Source organism: Haliotis cracherodii, unplaced genomic scaffold (assembly GCF_022045235.1).
Source record: "Haliotis cracherodii isolate W230 unplaced genomic scaffold, xgHalCrac1.p SCAF_2, whole genome shotgun sequence".
Taxonomy (NCBI): Eukaryota; Metazoa; Mollusca; class Gastropoda; order Lepetellida; family Haliotidae; genus Haliotis; species Haliotis cracherodii.
The window spans coordinates 9,756,173-9,771,745 of NW_027266275.1; the positions used below are offsets into that span (position 1 = coordinate 9,756,173).

The 15,573-nt window shown below is 42.1% G+C and overlaps 1 protein-coding gene across 1 annotated transcript; it reads left to right on the plus strand.

The window, feature by feature from the left end:
- The first annotated feature begins 6,677 nt into the window (after positions 1 to 6,677).
- Positions 6,678 to 15,122, plus strand: LOC139468666 (uncharacterized). Its single transcript, XM_071250793.1, has 5 exons — positions 6,678 to 6,826; positions 9,982 to 10,483; positions 10,833 to 10,877; positions 11,377 to 11,420; positions 12,362 to 15,122. Exons 2-5 carry the CDS (start codon positions 10,192 to 10,194, stop codon positions 12,500 to 12,502), a joined length of 522 nt encoding a protein of 173 aa, XP_071106894.1. The 5' UTR covers positions 6,678 to 6,826; positions 9,982 to 10,191; the 3' UTR covers positions 12,503 to 15,122.
- The last annotated feature ends 451 nt before the right edge of the window (positions 15,123 to 15,573 follow it).

The window sequence follows — 15,573 nt, forward strand, 5'->3', positions numbered from 1 at the left end:
ACTGGGGAAATCAGAAATAGGCTTCACACGTTGTGCTAGGGCGATGTGAGCAATCGAGCCGGGTCTTCGGCGTGAAGCCACAAACTCCTAACCACAAGGCTCCCTTCCGCACACAAAACAGCAATCTATAAAAGTTGCCTTTGATATATTTGGTAGAAAAATTGAACCAATTCTGATTTATGGAAGTGAAATAGGGGGTTTTAAGGATGTCAAATATTTTGGAAATTATGTAAGATACTGGTTGTATGTCATTTCCGTGCATCCCAAAAGGGACTCAACCCAAAAAAGTACTAGAAGCTGTACTTTACTAAGAAAGTGTTATCCCAAATATAACATTAGTTACATCTGAACACTTACTAAATGGCATTGTGTATTCATAGCTTTCGGCCATGGGAGCCGTGCCAATTTACACTTGTCAGGGGGGTACTCAAAGTACGTGATCTAGACTGCCATTTGTCGGACTGCCTTTTTTGTGGAAGCCTCGGTGGCTGAGTGAGTTAGATCGCTGACATTGTGTGCTGGCGATTAGGTGCCTCAACCTGGCAGGTGTGGGTTCGAATCCCGGACGGGATTCAACCCAAAAAAGTACTAGAATCTGTACTTTGCTAAGAAAGTGTTATCCCAAATATAACATTAGTTACTTCTAAGTGTTATTTAATGTTAAAGCAAGTTTCTTCTTGTTTTACGCCGCACTCAGCAATATTCCAGCTATATGACGGCGGTCTGTAAATAATCGAGACCAGACAATCAGGTGACTGATATCATTAGCATCGATCCACGTAACTTGGATACGATGACATGCATCAACCAAGTCATGGAGCCTGACCACGCGATTTCGTTATTCGTCTCTTACGACAAGCATTGCCTCCTCTTGCGACAAGCATTGCCTCCTCTTGCGACAAGCATTGCCTCCTCTTACGACAAGCATGGGCTGCTGAAGACTAATTCTATCCCGGACCTTCGCGGATTAAATCAAACTTGTGCCGGCAGGTATCCCGACCTGTGTACTCATGTAAAGAACTTACCTTTTACGTATGGCTTTGTCATAGTATGGATGTCACAAGAAGTTGTGATCATACGGCCTATCTAAAATGTTTTTAAACACTATGTTAACGACTGTTCATCTCAAGATTGGCATTCTAAAGCAGTTCTTCAATTCTTTGCCTCTTTTTAGTCTCTTATAGAATGTGAGACTTATTTAACTCAAATAAGTGTTCCGTTGCAGATGGGCCGGTCGGGTAGCCTAGTGGTTAAAGCGTTCGCTCGTCGCGCCGAAGACCCGGGTTCGATTCCCGACATGGGTACATTGTGTGAAGCCCATTTCTGGTGTCCCCCGCCGTGATTTTCCTGGAATAGTACTAAAAGCGGCGTAAAACCATACTGACTCCATTACAGATAAAGGCCTAACTTAGATTTCGCTACAGGTTTAACTCATTTTGAATACAAAATGTTAGTGGAGAAACACATTCATGTGACGCTGACACTTTATGTATATAATGTAACGTTCTTGAAGATGTCATATTCAACTGAATATATGAAGATGAGAGAGATAAACTTTCGTTATTCTAATAATGAGTACTAATGATATCCTACCGATTTATAGTGCTAGCTCACTGAGATACCATGCCGCAGTTTAACATGAATACCCAACGGAGACAGAGCATACTCCGAGCTCACCAGCCCTTGTTTTAGCCCCTTAATGCCGAGCGCCAGACAGGGTAACAACAAGTACCATCTTTTAACGTCTTTTGGTATGACGCGGTCGGGGATCTAACCACGGACTTTCCGCTCTCCGGGCGGACGCCCTACCATAAGACCACGGAGGCGGTCCTTAGGAAATAAAGATGGTTAATAGGATGAGTAATAGGCAAAACGTCCTTGGCATGTATGTGTTACAGCTAGACATGTTTGTTCTTTTTTTTCTGTTTCATCAAATGCTTTCGTCCGGCTCCCTGGTCTATTTGGTAGCGTGGCCGGCGTGGACATTTACCGGCACTGGCAACAGAAACTTAAGTCAGTGCCCACACAAAAGGCTGTGGGAAGGAGTCAGCTTTGTTTGCGCTATTATTCCAGAAAGTTGATGGTCACGCATTTTGTGTTATCTTTGACTTGAGTCATCGGCCTTCAAAATTTGCTCCGTTTGCATACAAATCAACAGTCGCCTGTCTTCCCTGGCCGTCTGTCAAATCTGACTTGCCCACATCTGTCATATCTACATGTCTGTCTCCTATATTTGTCTTGTCAACATGTCTGTCCGTCATATCTGCCTTGTCTGCATCTCTGTGTGTCGTGTCTGTCTTGCCTGCATGTCTTTCTGTCATGTCTGTCTTGTCTACATGTCCGTCTGTCATATCTGTCTTGTCTGCATGTCTGTCTGTCTTGTCTAATGTCTGTCTGTCATGTGTGTCTTGTCTACATGTCATATCTGTCTTGTCTGCATGTTTTGTCGACATGTCTGTCTGTCATATCTGTCATATCTACATGTCTGTCTGTCATATCTGTCTTGTCTGCATGTCTGTCTGTCATATCTGTCTTGTCTGCATGTCTGTCTGTCTTGTCTAATGTCTGTCTGTCATATCTACATGTCTGTCTGTCATATCTGTCTTGTCTGCATGTTTTGTCGACATGTCTGTCTGTCATATCTGTCATATCTACATGTCTGTCTGTCATAGCTGTCTTGTCTGCATGTCTGTCATATCTGTCTTGTCTACATGTCTGTCTGTCATATCTGTCTTGTCTACATGTCTGTCTGTCATATCTGTCTTGTCTACATGTCTGTCTGTCATATCTGTCTTGTCTGTCTGTCACATCTGTCTTGTCTACATGTCTGTCTGTCATATCTGTCTTGTCTACATGTCTGTCTGTCATATCTGTCTTGTCTGTCTGTCACATCTGTCTTGTCTGCATGTCTGTCTGTCACATCTGTCTTTTCTGTCTGTCACATCTGTCTTGTCTGCATGTCTGTCTGTCTTGTCTAATGTCTGTCTGTCATGTCTGTCTTGTCTGCATGTCTGTCTGTCATATCTGTCTTGTCTGCATGTCTGTCTGTCATATCTGTCATGTCTGTCTGTCACATCTGTCTTGTCTGCATGTCTGTCTGTCATATCTGTCTTGTCTACATGTCTGTCTTGTCTGCATGTCTGTCTGTCATATCTATCTTCTCTGCATGTCTGTCTGTCATATCTGTCTTGTCTGCATGTCTGTCTTGTCTAATGTCTGTCTGTCATGTCTGTCTGTCATATCTGTCTTGTCTACATGTCTGTCTGTCATGTCTGTCTTGTCTAATGTCCGTCTGTCATATCTGTCTTGTCTGCATGTTTTGTCGACATGCCTGTCTGTCACATCTGTCTTGTCTACATGTCTGTCTGTCATAGCTGTCTTGTCTGCATGTCTGTCTGTCATATCTGTCTTGTCTACATGTCTGTCTGTCATATCTGTCTTGTCTACATGTCTGTCTGTCATATCTGTCTTGTCGACATGTCTGTCTGTCATATCTGTCTTGTCTACATGTCTGTCTGTCATATCTGTCTTGTCTACATGTCTGTCTGTCATATCTGTCTTGTCTACATGTCTGTCTGTCATATATGTCTTGTCTACATGTCTGTCTGTCATATCTGCCTTGTCTACATGTCTGTCTGTCATATCTGTCTTGTCTACATGTCTGTCTGTCATATCTGTCTTGTCTGTCTGTCACATCTGTCTTGTGTACATGTCTGTCTGTCATATCTGTCTTGTCTACATGTCTGTCTGTCATATCTGTCTTGTCTGTCTGTCACATCTGTCTTGTCTGCATGTCTGTCTGTCACATCTGTCTTGTCTGTCTGTCATATCTGTCTTGTCTGCATGTCTGTCTGTCTTGTCTAATGTCTGTCTGTCATGTCTGTCTTGTCTACATGTCTGTCTGTCACATCTGTCTTGTCTACATGTCTGTCTGTCATATCTGTCTTGTCTGTCTGTCCCATCTGTCTTGTCTGCATGTCTGTCTGTCTTGTCTGCATGTCTGTCTGTCTTGTCTAATGTCTGTCTGTCATGTCTGTCTTGTCTACATGTCCGTCTGTCACATCTGTCTTGTCTGCCTGTCATATCTGTCATGTTTGTCTGTCACATCTGTCTTGTCTGCATGTCTGTCTGTCATATCTGTCTTGTCTACATGTCTGTCTTGTCTACATGTCTGTCTTGTCTGCATGTCTGTCTGTCATATCTATCTTCTCTCCATGTCTGTCTGTCATATCTGTCTTGTCTGCATGTCTGTCTTGTCTAATGTCTGTCTGTCATGTCTGTCTGTCATATCTGTCTTGTCTACATGTCTGTCTGTCATATCTGTCTTGTCTACATGTCTGTCTGTCATGTCTGTCTTGTCTAATGTCCGTCTGTCATATCTGTCTTGTCTGCATGTTTTGTCGACATGTCTGTCTGTCTTGTCTAATGTCTGTCTGTCATGTCTGTCTTGTCTACATGTCCGTCTGTCACATCTGTCTTGTCTGCATGTCTGTCTGTCATATCTGTCTTGTCTGCCTGTCATATCTGTCATGTCTGTCTGTCACATCTGTCTTGTCTGCATGTCTGTCTGTCATATCTGTCTTGTCTACATGTCTGTCTTGTCTACATGTCTGTCTTGTCTGCATGTCTGTCTGTCATATCTATCTTCTCTCCATGTCTGTCTGTCATATCTGTCTTGTCTGCATGTCTGTCTTGTCTAATGTCTGTCTGTCATGTCTGTCTGTCATATCTGTCTTGTCTACATGTCTGTCTGTCATATCTGTCTTGTCTACATGTCTGTCTGTCATGTCTGTCTTGTCTAATGTCCGTCTGTCAAATCTGTCTTGTCTGCATGTTTTGTCGACATGTCTGTCTGTCATATCTACATGTCTGTCTGTCATATCTGTCTTGTCTACATGTCTGTCTGTCATATCTGTCTTGTCTATATGTCTGTCTGTCATATCTGTCTTGTCTACATGTCTGTCTGTCATTTCTGTCTTGTCTACATGTCTGTCTGTCATATCTGTCTTGTCTACATGTCTGTCTGTCATATCTGTCTTGTCTGTCTGTCACATCTGTCTTGTCTACATGTCTGTCTGTCATATCTGTCTTGTCTACATGTCTGTCTGTCATATCTGTCTGTCACATCTGTCTTGTCTGCATGTCTGTCTGTCATATCTGTCTTGTCTGTCTGTCATATCTGTCTTGTCTGCATGTCTGTCTGTCTTGTCTAATGTCTGTCTGTCATGTCTACATGTCTGTCTGTCATATCTGTCTTGTCTGTCTGTCATATCTGTCTTGTCTACATGTCTGTCTGTCATATCTGACTTGTCTGTCTGTCACATCTGTATTGTCTGCATGTCTGTCTGTCTTGTCTGCCTGTCATATCTGTCATGTCTGTCTGTCACATCTGTCTTGTCTGCATGTCTGTCTGTCACATCTGTCTTGTCTGCAAGTCTGTCTGTCTTGTCTAATGTCTGTCTGTCATGTCTGTCTTGTCTACATGTCATATCTGTCTTGTCTGCATGTCTGTCTTGTGTGATTTTGCAGCAAAATTTAAATATGAAATGTAGATTATGTAATGAATGTAATGAGACTGCCCAACACATTGTCAGTGGATGCCCAGCTTTGATACAAACACAGTATCTTAAACGACATGATGGTGTAGCTCAAACATTTTATTGCCGTCTTCGCCATGCTTGTGGTTTTGACACAGAGGTCCATATATGGTACGACCCGGAATATGTAGAGGGCGTCATGGAAAAGGATAAATACAAAATTCTGGAATAGGCCCATTTACCTGATCAACAAACCTGATCTTGTACTTTTTGATAAATGCAATGAAATCATTTATATCATTGAATTGTCCCCTTTGACACTAATGTGATTGACAAGATTGGGGAAAAACATGGCAAATATGCAGACCTCGCTTTCGAAATGTCACTTACCAAGAACCAGGTTGTCCGACTCTCCATTGTTCTCAGTGCCTTAGGTTTTGGTACCTCCCAATCGGTTGACTGACATTGGGAGGGTACCCGGGTTTGCTACCAGGAATACAGCCCTTACGACAATCTGGGTAATGAGTCTTCACATTCTCCGAAAAACGTTTGGGCGGGTTTGTCTAGACAGCGCTTCCTGGGAGAAGTCCCATTCGCTGTCTGGGCTGCGTGTAGAGGGGGCAAGGGCCCCGAGCTGATGATGAGCCTAACCAGCCTGACTGTGCCAGGATCACCTAAACCCTCTTTGCTGCATTTTTTTATTTTAATCTGTAAATAAAAATAAAATATGTAAAATTAGTTTACTTGTATCCGCTTCAAGTAGCAAGAAACAGGTTGGAAATGTTCATCAATTGCTGAAATCCACCAAGCCACCCAATTATAGCGAATCCGGTATTCGAACTATGACAAGCGATCCTGACAGCAAAGGTCGAAACTGCACAGCGAACTGGAACTCCTTCAGACTTTGGCCCACCCGTACCAACTGTTGGAGGACAACTGACGAGCTTACAATGTGCATGAAACTACCAGGTGTTGTATACCTGTCAGTATTATATTCGGGGGAAATTTCAGGGAATTCAATCCGGGAAGTAGTATATAGATTGTAAGGTCTATAAAAAGCTGATAACGTGACATTAACCAGGAAGGAATCTGCGAGATATAGACATTCACATTTTAAAGCGCAGTTCATATATGCAGGTGATTTCTCAACGGTGAAGAGACTTTATAACGTGCAGTTCGTTCAGTGGTGCTTAATAACAACAAATATCGATGAAACTCGTTGGTTCTGATTGGAGGGTACCTAGTGAAGCCGTCTTTAATCAACACAAGTCCGGATTGTGGAGTCAGAGGTAAGAGACACTGGCCTTCTCTGATAGGTAAGCGACCCGTGAGGATCAGGGGTAGAATAGGTCTTCAGCGACCTATGCTTGCCGTACGAGGCGACAGTGCTTGTCGTAAGAGGAGGAGAGTTCGGGTGGTCAGGCTCGCCTCATGATATCAATCACTGGTTTGCCTTTTCCAGACTCGATTATTTTCAGACCGCAGTCATATAGCTGGAAAATATACTGAGTGCGGCGTTAAATAACAAACAAACAAGGTGAGCAACTTATAGGTGAGCGTTCCGAGGCTGAAGTGGTCGTCAAGAAGGAAGATTTCCGGATTAACGTAGCCGCGGTAATCATATCTCTGTCCTGCTCATATAAGAAGGCGAGTTTCTTAGGAAGTAATTCAAGTTATATTTATCAAGGTGTATTTTACTGAAGCATATAAAGTGCGATGCAGATTTGGATCTGAGATCTATTTGGAAAACACCTTTGAACAGCCAGTAGCTCTGTGAGTGAGTGAATATGGTTTTACGCAGCTTTTAGCAATATTCCAACAACATCACGTCGGTGGACGCCAGAAATGGGCTTAACACATTTTACCTATGTGGAGAATCGAACCCAGGTCTTCGGCGTGATGAGTGAACGCTTCAACCACTAGGCTTTACTACGCCTCCGTAGCTTTTTGAAGCGACACGTCAATATTAACAAGCTTCTTACACACCTGTGGGTGAGGAACCTATTTGAGATAACTGGTATCAAAACTATGTGTTAGATCGAATTCCAGGACTGTGATTGCCTACTCCATGGTGATGACCTGTCAGATTATGACGGACTTCACATAAGTCCCACCTCCTCAACCCTCACTTCGAAGCCGAATAAAATTTAAAATACATCACGCACACTAGATCTAATACACTTCAAAGCAAAATTACTGATAGGTACAACGCAAATCTCGCAATTTTTGACACATTACTAAATCACCATTTACGGTGGGTTTAGAAATCTAAACATAGGATATTTACTCGAAGAATTGAATTTCAAAAGTAGCATATTAGTGATCTGTGGCTCACGTGTTTGAGAATATTCATGGGAAGAGTATCGAAGCACAAATTAAGGAATAATTAAATATATATACATAACAATGATCAGGTGAATTCAAAAGAACTCGTAAAAGTTTCCGTCGTGTGTGACGCCATGATAGACTGACGCAAAGTCACTCTCAACGACGACGGTAGTTATCTGTATTTCTTACTAATTCTCTTGAGAAATTGTAAAACATAAAAAACAAATAACAGTACGCAGACTGGCAGATTGTTTTTGATTACTTACTTGACACATTTGTGTATATACGACCCCTCGATCAAAATCCTCGGAAAATCCCGCGTTGTGTATAAAGACTCTATATCATGGGGTATCGGTAAATCTCGTAATCTACATCACATGTCGACTGTTTACTTATGCAAAACTAAGCACAATATTTCATCGCATGATCGAATACAGGATGTCACGGCTACTCGTAAGTATACACATTAACTTTTTTAAGATAGTTCTGGAATTACGCCCAGCTCCATTCGTAATTGGTTAGAAAAGAACCCACTTGTCCTTTAACCCAACCGGTATGAATATTGATTATGCATAACCCCAAACAGGAAGTGATGTAAACCACATAATCCACACTATTCCACAACATAGCCATACCGCGGTAATATAGAGTTGTCCGCCCTTGAGTCGCCAATGACAGGTTCTTTGTTTACCGAACTCGGTAAAGAAAATCAGCATCGATCAATCCTAAATGATGTGTCATAAAAGTTGAATAAAGAACAATGAACATTTTGCGTATGAGATAGTCAATGTGTCAGTAAGCATTCGCTATTACGATCCACTATGGCCTGAGACCACAATTATTTTCCTTCTTTGCTATCCACAGTGACAGGACAGCCCAACCTAATTAATATCAGTCGTAGGCTGCACTCCTGTTGCGTGCTGACCAACCTGCCACTTGTCACTTAAAACGCAAAGCATCGGTCTGGATCCACCTGCTAGCTTTCGCAGTAACCACGGTCAACAGTGCTCACCGGAAGTTTCGAGCCGAAACACACACAGCGGCCTTCAACTTGGGGATCAAGTCATGGGAGGCTGGAATCAATACCTTCACAGATTGTGGCTAACAAAAAATCGGCAACAAACTATAATTATATCTTATCTTTCACTGAAGCTATGTCAAGTCACTCCGCCCATACAAATCGGACAGCCCATTTAAAGAGGGCGCTTTATTCTCCTATTTTCCTTCCGGTGCATGCTAAAACTCAACTGTGGTTTGATGAGGCCAATAGCGTACCATGCTACCGGTAGTGATGTCATACGTATATAAACATTGTTTGAATTCGATTCCCGACATGGGTACAATGTGTGAAGCCCATTTCTGGTGTCCCCCGCCGTGATATTGCTGGAATATTGCTAAAAGCGGCGTAAAACCATACTCACTCACTCACTCACTCATTTTGAGGTGAAAATGTTTAACTCGGCATGTAGCGGGTTCTTCGATCTTATCTAGTTTGCATTTTCATTGTCGCCTTCATAATCCACATATATAGTCGAAACCATTACGTGTAGGGTCACACTATTAATGAGTAGTAAGCAGTTAGTAGTAAGTCTTTATACGCGTATGTCATGGATTCCATGACAGACACATCCGGAAGTAGAATTAACGAACCCCGAAGATTCAACGAATCTCTGGCATGTTATAGTTTATGTATAATTTCTCTATACTCTAGGCTAATGACCTATAGTTGCGTCAGTTTTACTTGAGATTTAAACTGCACGTTCGGAAAGACAACTAAATTTCTGGCCACAAATTAACTGCAACAACAATTGCGTGACGTTATCAAAATGGTGTCAAACAAGTGTGTCAATCAAGGCATTTCATGTTTTATGTATTACCCCTGAAGATCCGGGCTAGACCTGGTCTTTGGCAACCAATATTTGTCGTAAGAAGCGATCGGGCGGTTGATGCATATCATCGTATCCCAATTTCGTGGATCGATGCTCATGATGTCAGTCACTAAATTATCAGGTCCAGACTCGATTATTTACAGACCGCCGTCATATAGCTGGAATATTACTGAGTGCGGCGTTAAAAAACAAACAAACAAACTTATTTGTTCTTATTTCGTTTTCAGTTTGGCGTTATCATCGCAATTGACATTTAATGGTGAACTCCTTGAGGTCAATAACTTGATGCTTCATCGACCTGGACTTTCCGTACAATTCTTTAAGCTTAAAAAACGTCGGGTGTCTCAGGAACTAGTTAAAATTTTAAGTCACCATTTTGACAAGGCACCGGAAGACATATATAGGACCATCACTGGAACTTTGACTGTTCTAAAAGAATGGCTGAGTGCACCGCAGATCCGCAAAATGACCAGTTTTGTAAGGAGATAAAGAACACATTACACGAACAACTCAAGACAAACACACAGTTCCTGTCCAAACTGAAGGAACGACACATAATGAGATATGGGGCGGCGGTTCCAGTTAAAGCTACCCTCTCCATGACTTCTAAGATGCCAGAAATGGTTGAAGATATCATCAAAGAACTCGAACAGACAAATAAAGAAATTTCCGACCTTATAGGGAAACTTCCTGTTGAAGAGACAGCATCTGTGGAACTCAGAGATTCGGGTAAACTCGATGTGTGTTTGTTGTTTGACGCCGCACTCAGCAATATTCCAGCTATGTGGCGTAAATAATCAAGTCTGGACCAGACAATCCAGTGATTGAAATCATGAGCATCGATCCACGCAATTGGGATAGGATGACATGCATCAACCAAGTCAGCGAAACTGACCACCCGATCCCGTAAGTCGCCTCTTACGACAAGTAGTGAATTAACTATGCGTGCGTGCGTGCGTGTGATGTATGTTTCTCTCACTGAATTGTGTGTTTCTTGGTGTGTACTTCTAACACCGTCCGTATCGCAATGAGACTCACTAATATAACAAATTTGTACATATTTTCTATTTCTTCACAGCATATTCAGGCAGTAGTGGTATACCTAGCTGGCAGGGCAGTCCAGGTTCGTTGTCAATATTGACATTATTATTGAATCATTTAATATCCTCAGCCTATATTTCGGACACAGCTTCAAAACATATTTTTTCAATGAAAGGATGATTTGTATATTTCTTTTTCAGGACATATTTTTTTCAAAACCTGAAGCACAATTATTTTTTTCTAAAATCCCAGTCCCGAGTTCAATGACCACAAACGAGACGAGGCATGTATGCATATCAGGGGAAGGGATATATTACTAAATAGGAAATGTTATAGTTAACTCCACTTGAAGTAATACAAACATTTTGTTCAGTAAGAATAGATATATTTGTTCAGAACATTTGATACCATTAATGCCATAAATATTCAAGACAAACAGGTTGATCACAACTGAGTTTGGTTAAAGTCGCATTTCAAGCCACTGGGAGAGAAACAGATCACTTTTATAACTTTTTGGAGTATTAAGCTCGACTTTAGCTGAGGTATACAATGTGCTGACTGGATGTATGTTATGTTGACAGATGAAGGCTTGATTGAGGCTGTGCAGGAGGAGGCCAAAGGAGATGTAAGTATACTTCACACTTCACACACAGACCCCACCCTAATACACTTCCCACAAACACTGCCCCCCCATCCCGTCGTTACAAGAACACAACTGTCCAAAGTGCAATGTAAGAACATATGTAATGTGTAATATGCAATGTAACGCACATAAGACTGTTTATGTATTTTTTGACAATCCTGCTGTGCAATGGATAATATTACGTGATGCGGCAGAGCTTTTGAGTGCGTCACGTAAACCGCGATTGCATTCACCTCGTTTTTATACCTTCGATGGAGATAATAACAACGGTGACACTGTTATTTATTGACATGACTTTAAATCACGTGCATGGTTGATTGTGTACGCTCTGCATAAAGGGGCCCAAAAAAGACTAGTCGGCACGGAGTCAGTATACTGTGTCTAAGTGGGTTATTCATGTCCCAGTGGGTTATTCACCTCGTCACGCCTCGTGGGCCTATGACGGCTCCGTGTGTAAGGCTGGGTTGCGAGCGAATCGGGGAGGCAGGTAGATTAACAGAGGTTCATATAACGATCACTCTCTTGGGTCTGACTATAAGGTGGGGTGAAATTAGGAATTCCCCCCCCCCCCCCCCACAACACACACAAACACACACACTTGCCCTGGAAACCAAACCAAAGGTCGTATGTTGTCGACAATTCCCAACCCAACCCATCCCCAACCCACCACCGAGAGAAGTCATGCCGTAGTTTATCATGGATACCCAGCTCAGATACTTTGTACTGACTCCGACCCGACCATTCATTGTTCTGTCCCCTTAATGCCGAGCGCCAGGTAGGATAATAAAAGCACGCTCTTTTAACGTCTTTTAGTATGACATGGCCGGAGATCAAACCCCCGACCTTTCGCTCTCGGGGTAGACGCTCTATCCACTAGACCACGAAGGCGGTGTGACTATATGCATGATAACTCACTGTTACAGGCTGGGTACGTGCCAATGCGACCTGAGAGTGTATGCTTTGTGGAACGGCAGGGAGCAGCCTCCCAAACCCCACGACGGGATAGGGGCACACGACAGGCCGTAGAAGACCCAGATGTCACGGAGGATGAACCCTCTACCTAGGCCGGCGTCTCACTGTCAGATCGGTTAGATACGAACAATAGTGCACGTGAATAGCTGTCATAGAAACTCGTGAATGCTTGTTTGAATTACAGCTGTGTATATTCTCAAACCGCAGGGATGTTACATCATTCTACATGACGTGAGGAATGACGTGACATGATATGTCTGTCAGTGCGGTTCAGCTATGTTTTATCACCATACAGGTGTGTTGTATAAAGTTTTATATCCCAGATGCTAAATTCATCATGATTTTCAGTGCTTATTTGCCTTACATGGATTTTGTTTCGATGGATAATCGAGACTGGTTATTCTCTGGCGTTGTCGTTATAAATTACAATACATGATAACTTCGTCCATTTAGTTCAAGTATAGATTTCATTAGTTAATCATCAAGCCATGCAACAAAATCACCGTTTTCACTATTGTTTTCACTGACTGTTGCTTCTGACAGTGGGTGCACACTAATCTGACACTGAGCGAGTGAGAGAATGAGAATTATTTTACGCCGCTCGTATTGCCAAAGACAACATACCGGACGTTTTGCAGATGTCTACGTGTCAAAGTCAGACCTCGAAGGTAATAGGCGAATGTGACATGACGAATTCATAGAATAACCCACAGGGTATGAATGATTATGGAAAAAATGTCACGAGTCAAATTAATCCTTAAAGTTCCGAGCTTTAGCAAAAGAGCCCCCCCTCCCCCCATAATCATGTTAAAAGACATGACCAAAAGTCAAATAGACAGGAGAGCCTGATATTGTCTCCGAGCCGACCAGTCCTTGTTTAATCCTCTTAATGCCGAACACCAGGCAGGGAAGCTGGACTTATTTTTAAACGTCTTTTTGGTATGGCGTGGCCGGGTATCTAAGCACCGACCTTCCGGTCTCTGGGAAGATGCTCTAGCCACTAGACCACGGCGGCGGTCGTCAAGAAGCTGGGGAAGGGGAAGTGATGACCAACTGTTGCTTCCCTTGCTTTCCATGCTTTCCATGCAAATAGAATGAATGAATGCTGTTCCAGGAAGCAGTCTGCAATATTCTACCTTCGGTAGGTGAAAGTTGAATAACTGAGTCTTGACAAGAGCAGACAGTGGTTGATAACATAAGCACCAGCCAGATGGGGGCTACACGTTGTAACAAGCATGGGGTACTGGATACCTATTCTATTCATTCCCTTAATCGACCCGTGAAGATCCGGGGCAGAATAGGTCTTCAGCAACCCATGCTTAATATGTCACTATTGTCGTAAGAGGCGACTAACGGGATCGGGTGGTCACGCTGACTTGGTTGCTTTTGATGTCAATCACTGGATTGTCAGGTCCAGGCTCGATTATTTACAGAGCGCTGTCATAAAGCTGAAACATTGCTGAGTGCGGCGTTAAACAACAAACAAACAAACAAATCTGCCCCTTAATTCCCACTGAGATCAGTACCAGGTTCGTTTTACGAACCTGAATGAATTTGTCAACTGTTTTCTTTAAATACAACCTTCTTATAACTGTTAAACTTATTACGTTTCAGATTGTCCATCATACAGCTCCATTCTTTTATGATAAATACCCTGTACCAAATCCCCACTTAAGTTTCATGTCGGAAGTGACTTCACTGTCTCCGACTCTCTGCCTCAGCACAGGATTTCTCTTTCTCATAAATTTTCTAGCTAAACTAGAATCTGCTTAACTGAACAACTTTCCTCGTCTCCATTTCCTCGTGGATACTAATCATAATCATGTTTATATGTGAATCATACTCTGGATATGATGCAAATTTATGTAAATTATCAATACTCACAATAGTAAGGAAGAGCATATTTAAAATGTGAGCGTCGTTCAATACCGGAAAAGGCCGAATACACCCGAGAGTACCAAGTGCAGCCAAGTGAACAACAAAACAGAGACCATATACCGGTATATGACCTCTGATAAAACAATGTGCAATCAAGGTGATGTGTTCGACAAATTATTGTATTATTGTTGTCGTGTGGTATGGACGAGATTTGGACGAGATATCACGTGACATGTGATAACCCAACTGTTACAAACACCCATTGTAATTAGGCCACAGTGTGGTATATGTTTCATGGGGAAAGTCTTTGTAGAGGAAAGTCTAAAGCGACACAGGCCGCAGATGTTTGCATCTATGGTGAAGCACCGACATGTTCCTGACAGATAAAAAATAAATTTAAACAAATCGGGGCAAATTTGGGGTTCGCACGTAAAAACCTTACTAACACGTGGTCATTAGGGAGCGATGTAATGTGGTACCTAGCCTGTCTCACAGTCCCTTAATATTATTTTCCCGTCCGCCCATCCCATTCGGTAATGCAAAAGCCCTAAATGAAACAAGTATATTAGATATTCCTCATGTTCTGAATTACCCATCTCACTGGGGCTCCTTTTCAATTTGAAGTGAGTTATTTGTTTCTATGAGACTGAGTGTTAGTCTGTCTCCTACCTAATGCACACAGTTACCCCTGCCTTAATGCGATGGATAGCGAGAAAAGATTCGCGCAATTATATCAATAAAAATATACGGTTGATTTAAGCCACATTAAAGTGTTATGATTTAAATATAACTGTTATATTTCGAAATTGTGAATTCTGTAAAATCTTATTTTATGCCCGAAAACGTTACTAGATATTTCAGTGTGAGCAGTATCAAATATAGCAATGTTGATCTTCATACCAATGTGTCTCAGTATGTTTAATAAACAGTCCATATGGGCATTATTGTGATTCTTTTATGTTGTGTTTTTTGTTTACATGGACTAATAACGAGTACACATAGTCTGACCCTACTTGGAGGACAAGAACGTCCAACGAACGAGTACGCTGCTCGGCAAAAGATGGTGGCTAAAGTGAATCAAACAAGACATGGTTATTAGATGGTGCGTTTGATACGGGTATCATAGTTGTATTTTCGGCCTTAGTTTGTAGTATTCCGGCGACCGTTAACCTAGTAACGTTTTGATAACGGTTGTCATTTTGGGATCAAATTTAATTTAAAACTGTATACTTTCTTTTGCCGAGCAGTTTATATCCTTTTATACTGTTATTAAACCGAAGCAAAA

Coding starts and splice junctions, on each gene's coding strand:
- LOC139468666 (XM_071250793.1), top strand. CDS start 10,192: ATGGCTGAGTGCACCGCAGATCCGCAAAATGACCAGTTTTGTAAGGAG. Junction 10,484..10,832: donor TGTGGAACTCAGAGATTCGG/GTAAACTCGATG, acceptor ATTTCTTCACAG/CATATTCAGGCAGTAGTGGT. Junction 10,878..11,376: donor TAGCTGGCAGGGCAGTCCAG/GTTCGTTGTCAA, acceptor TTATGTTGACAG/ATGAAGGCTTGATTGAGGCT.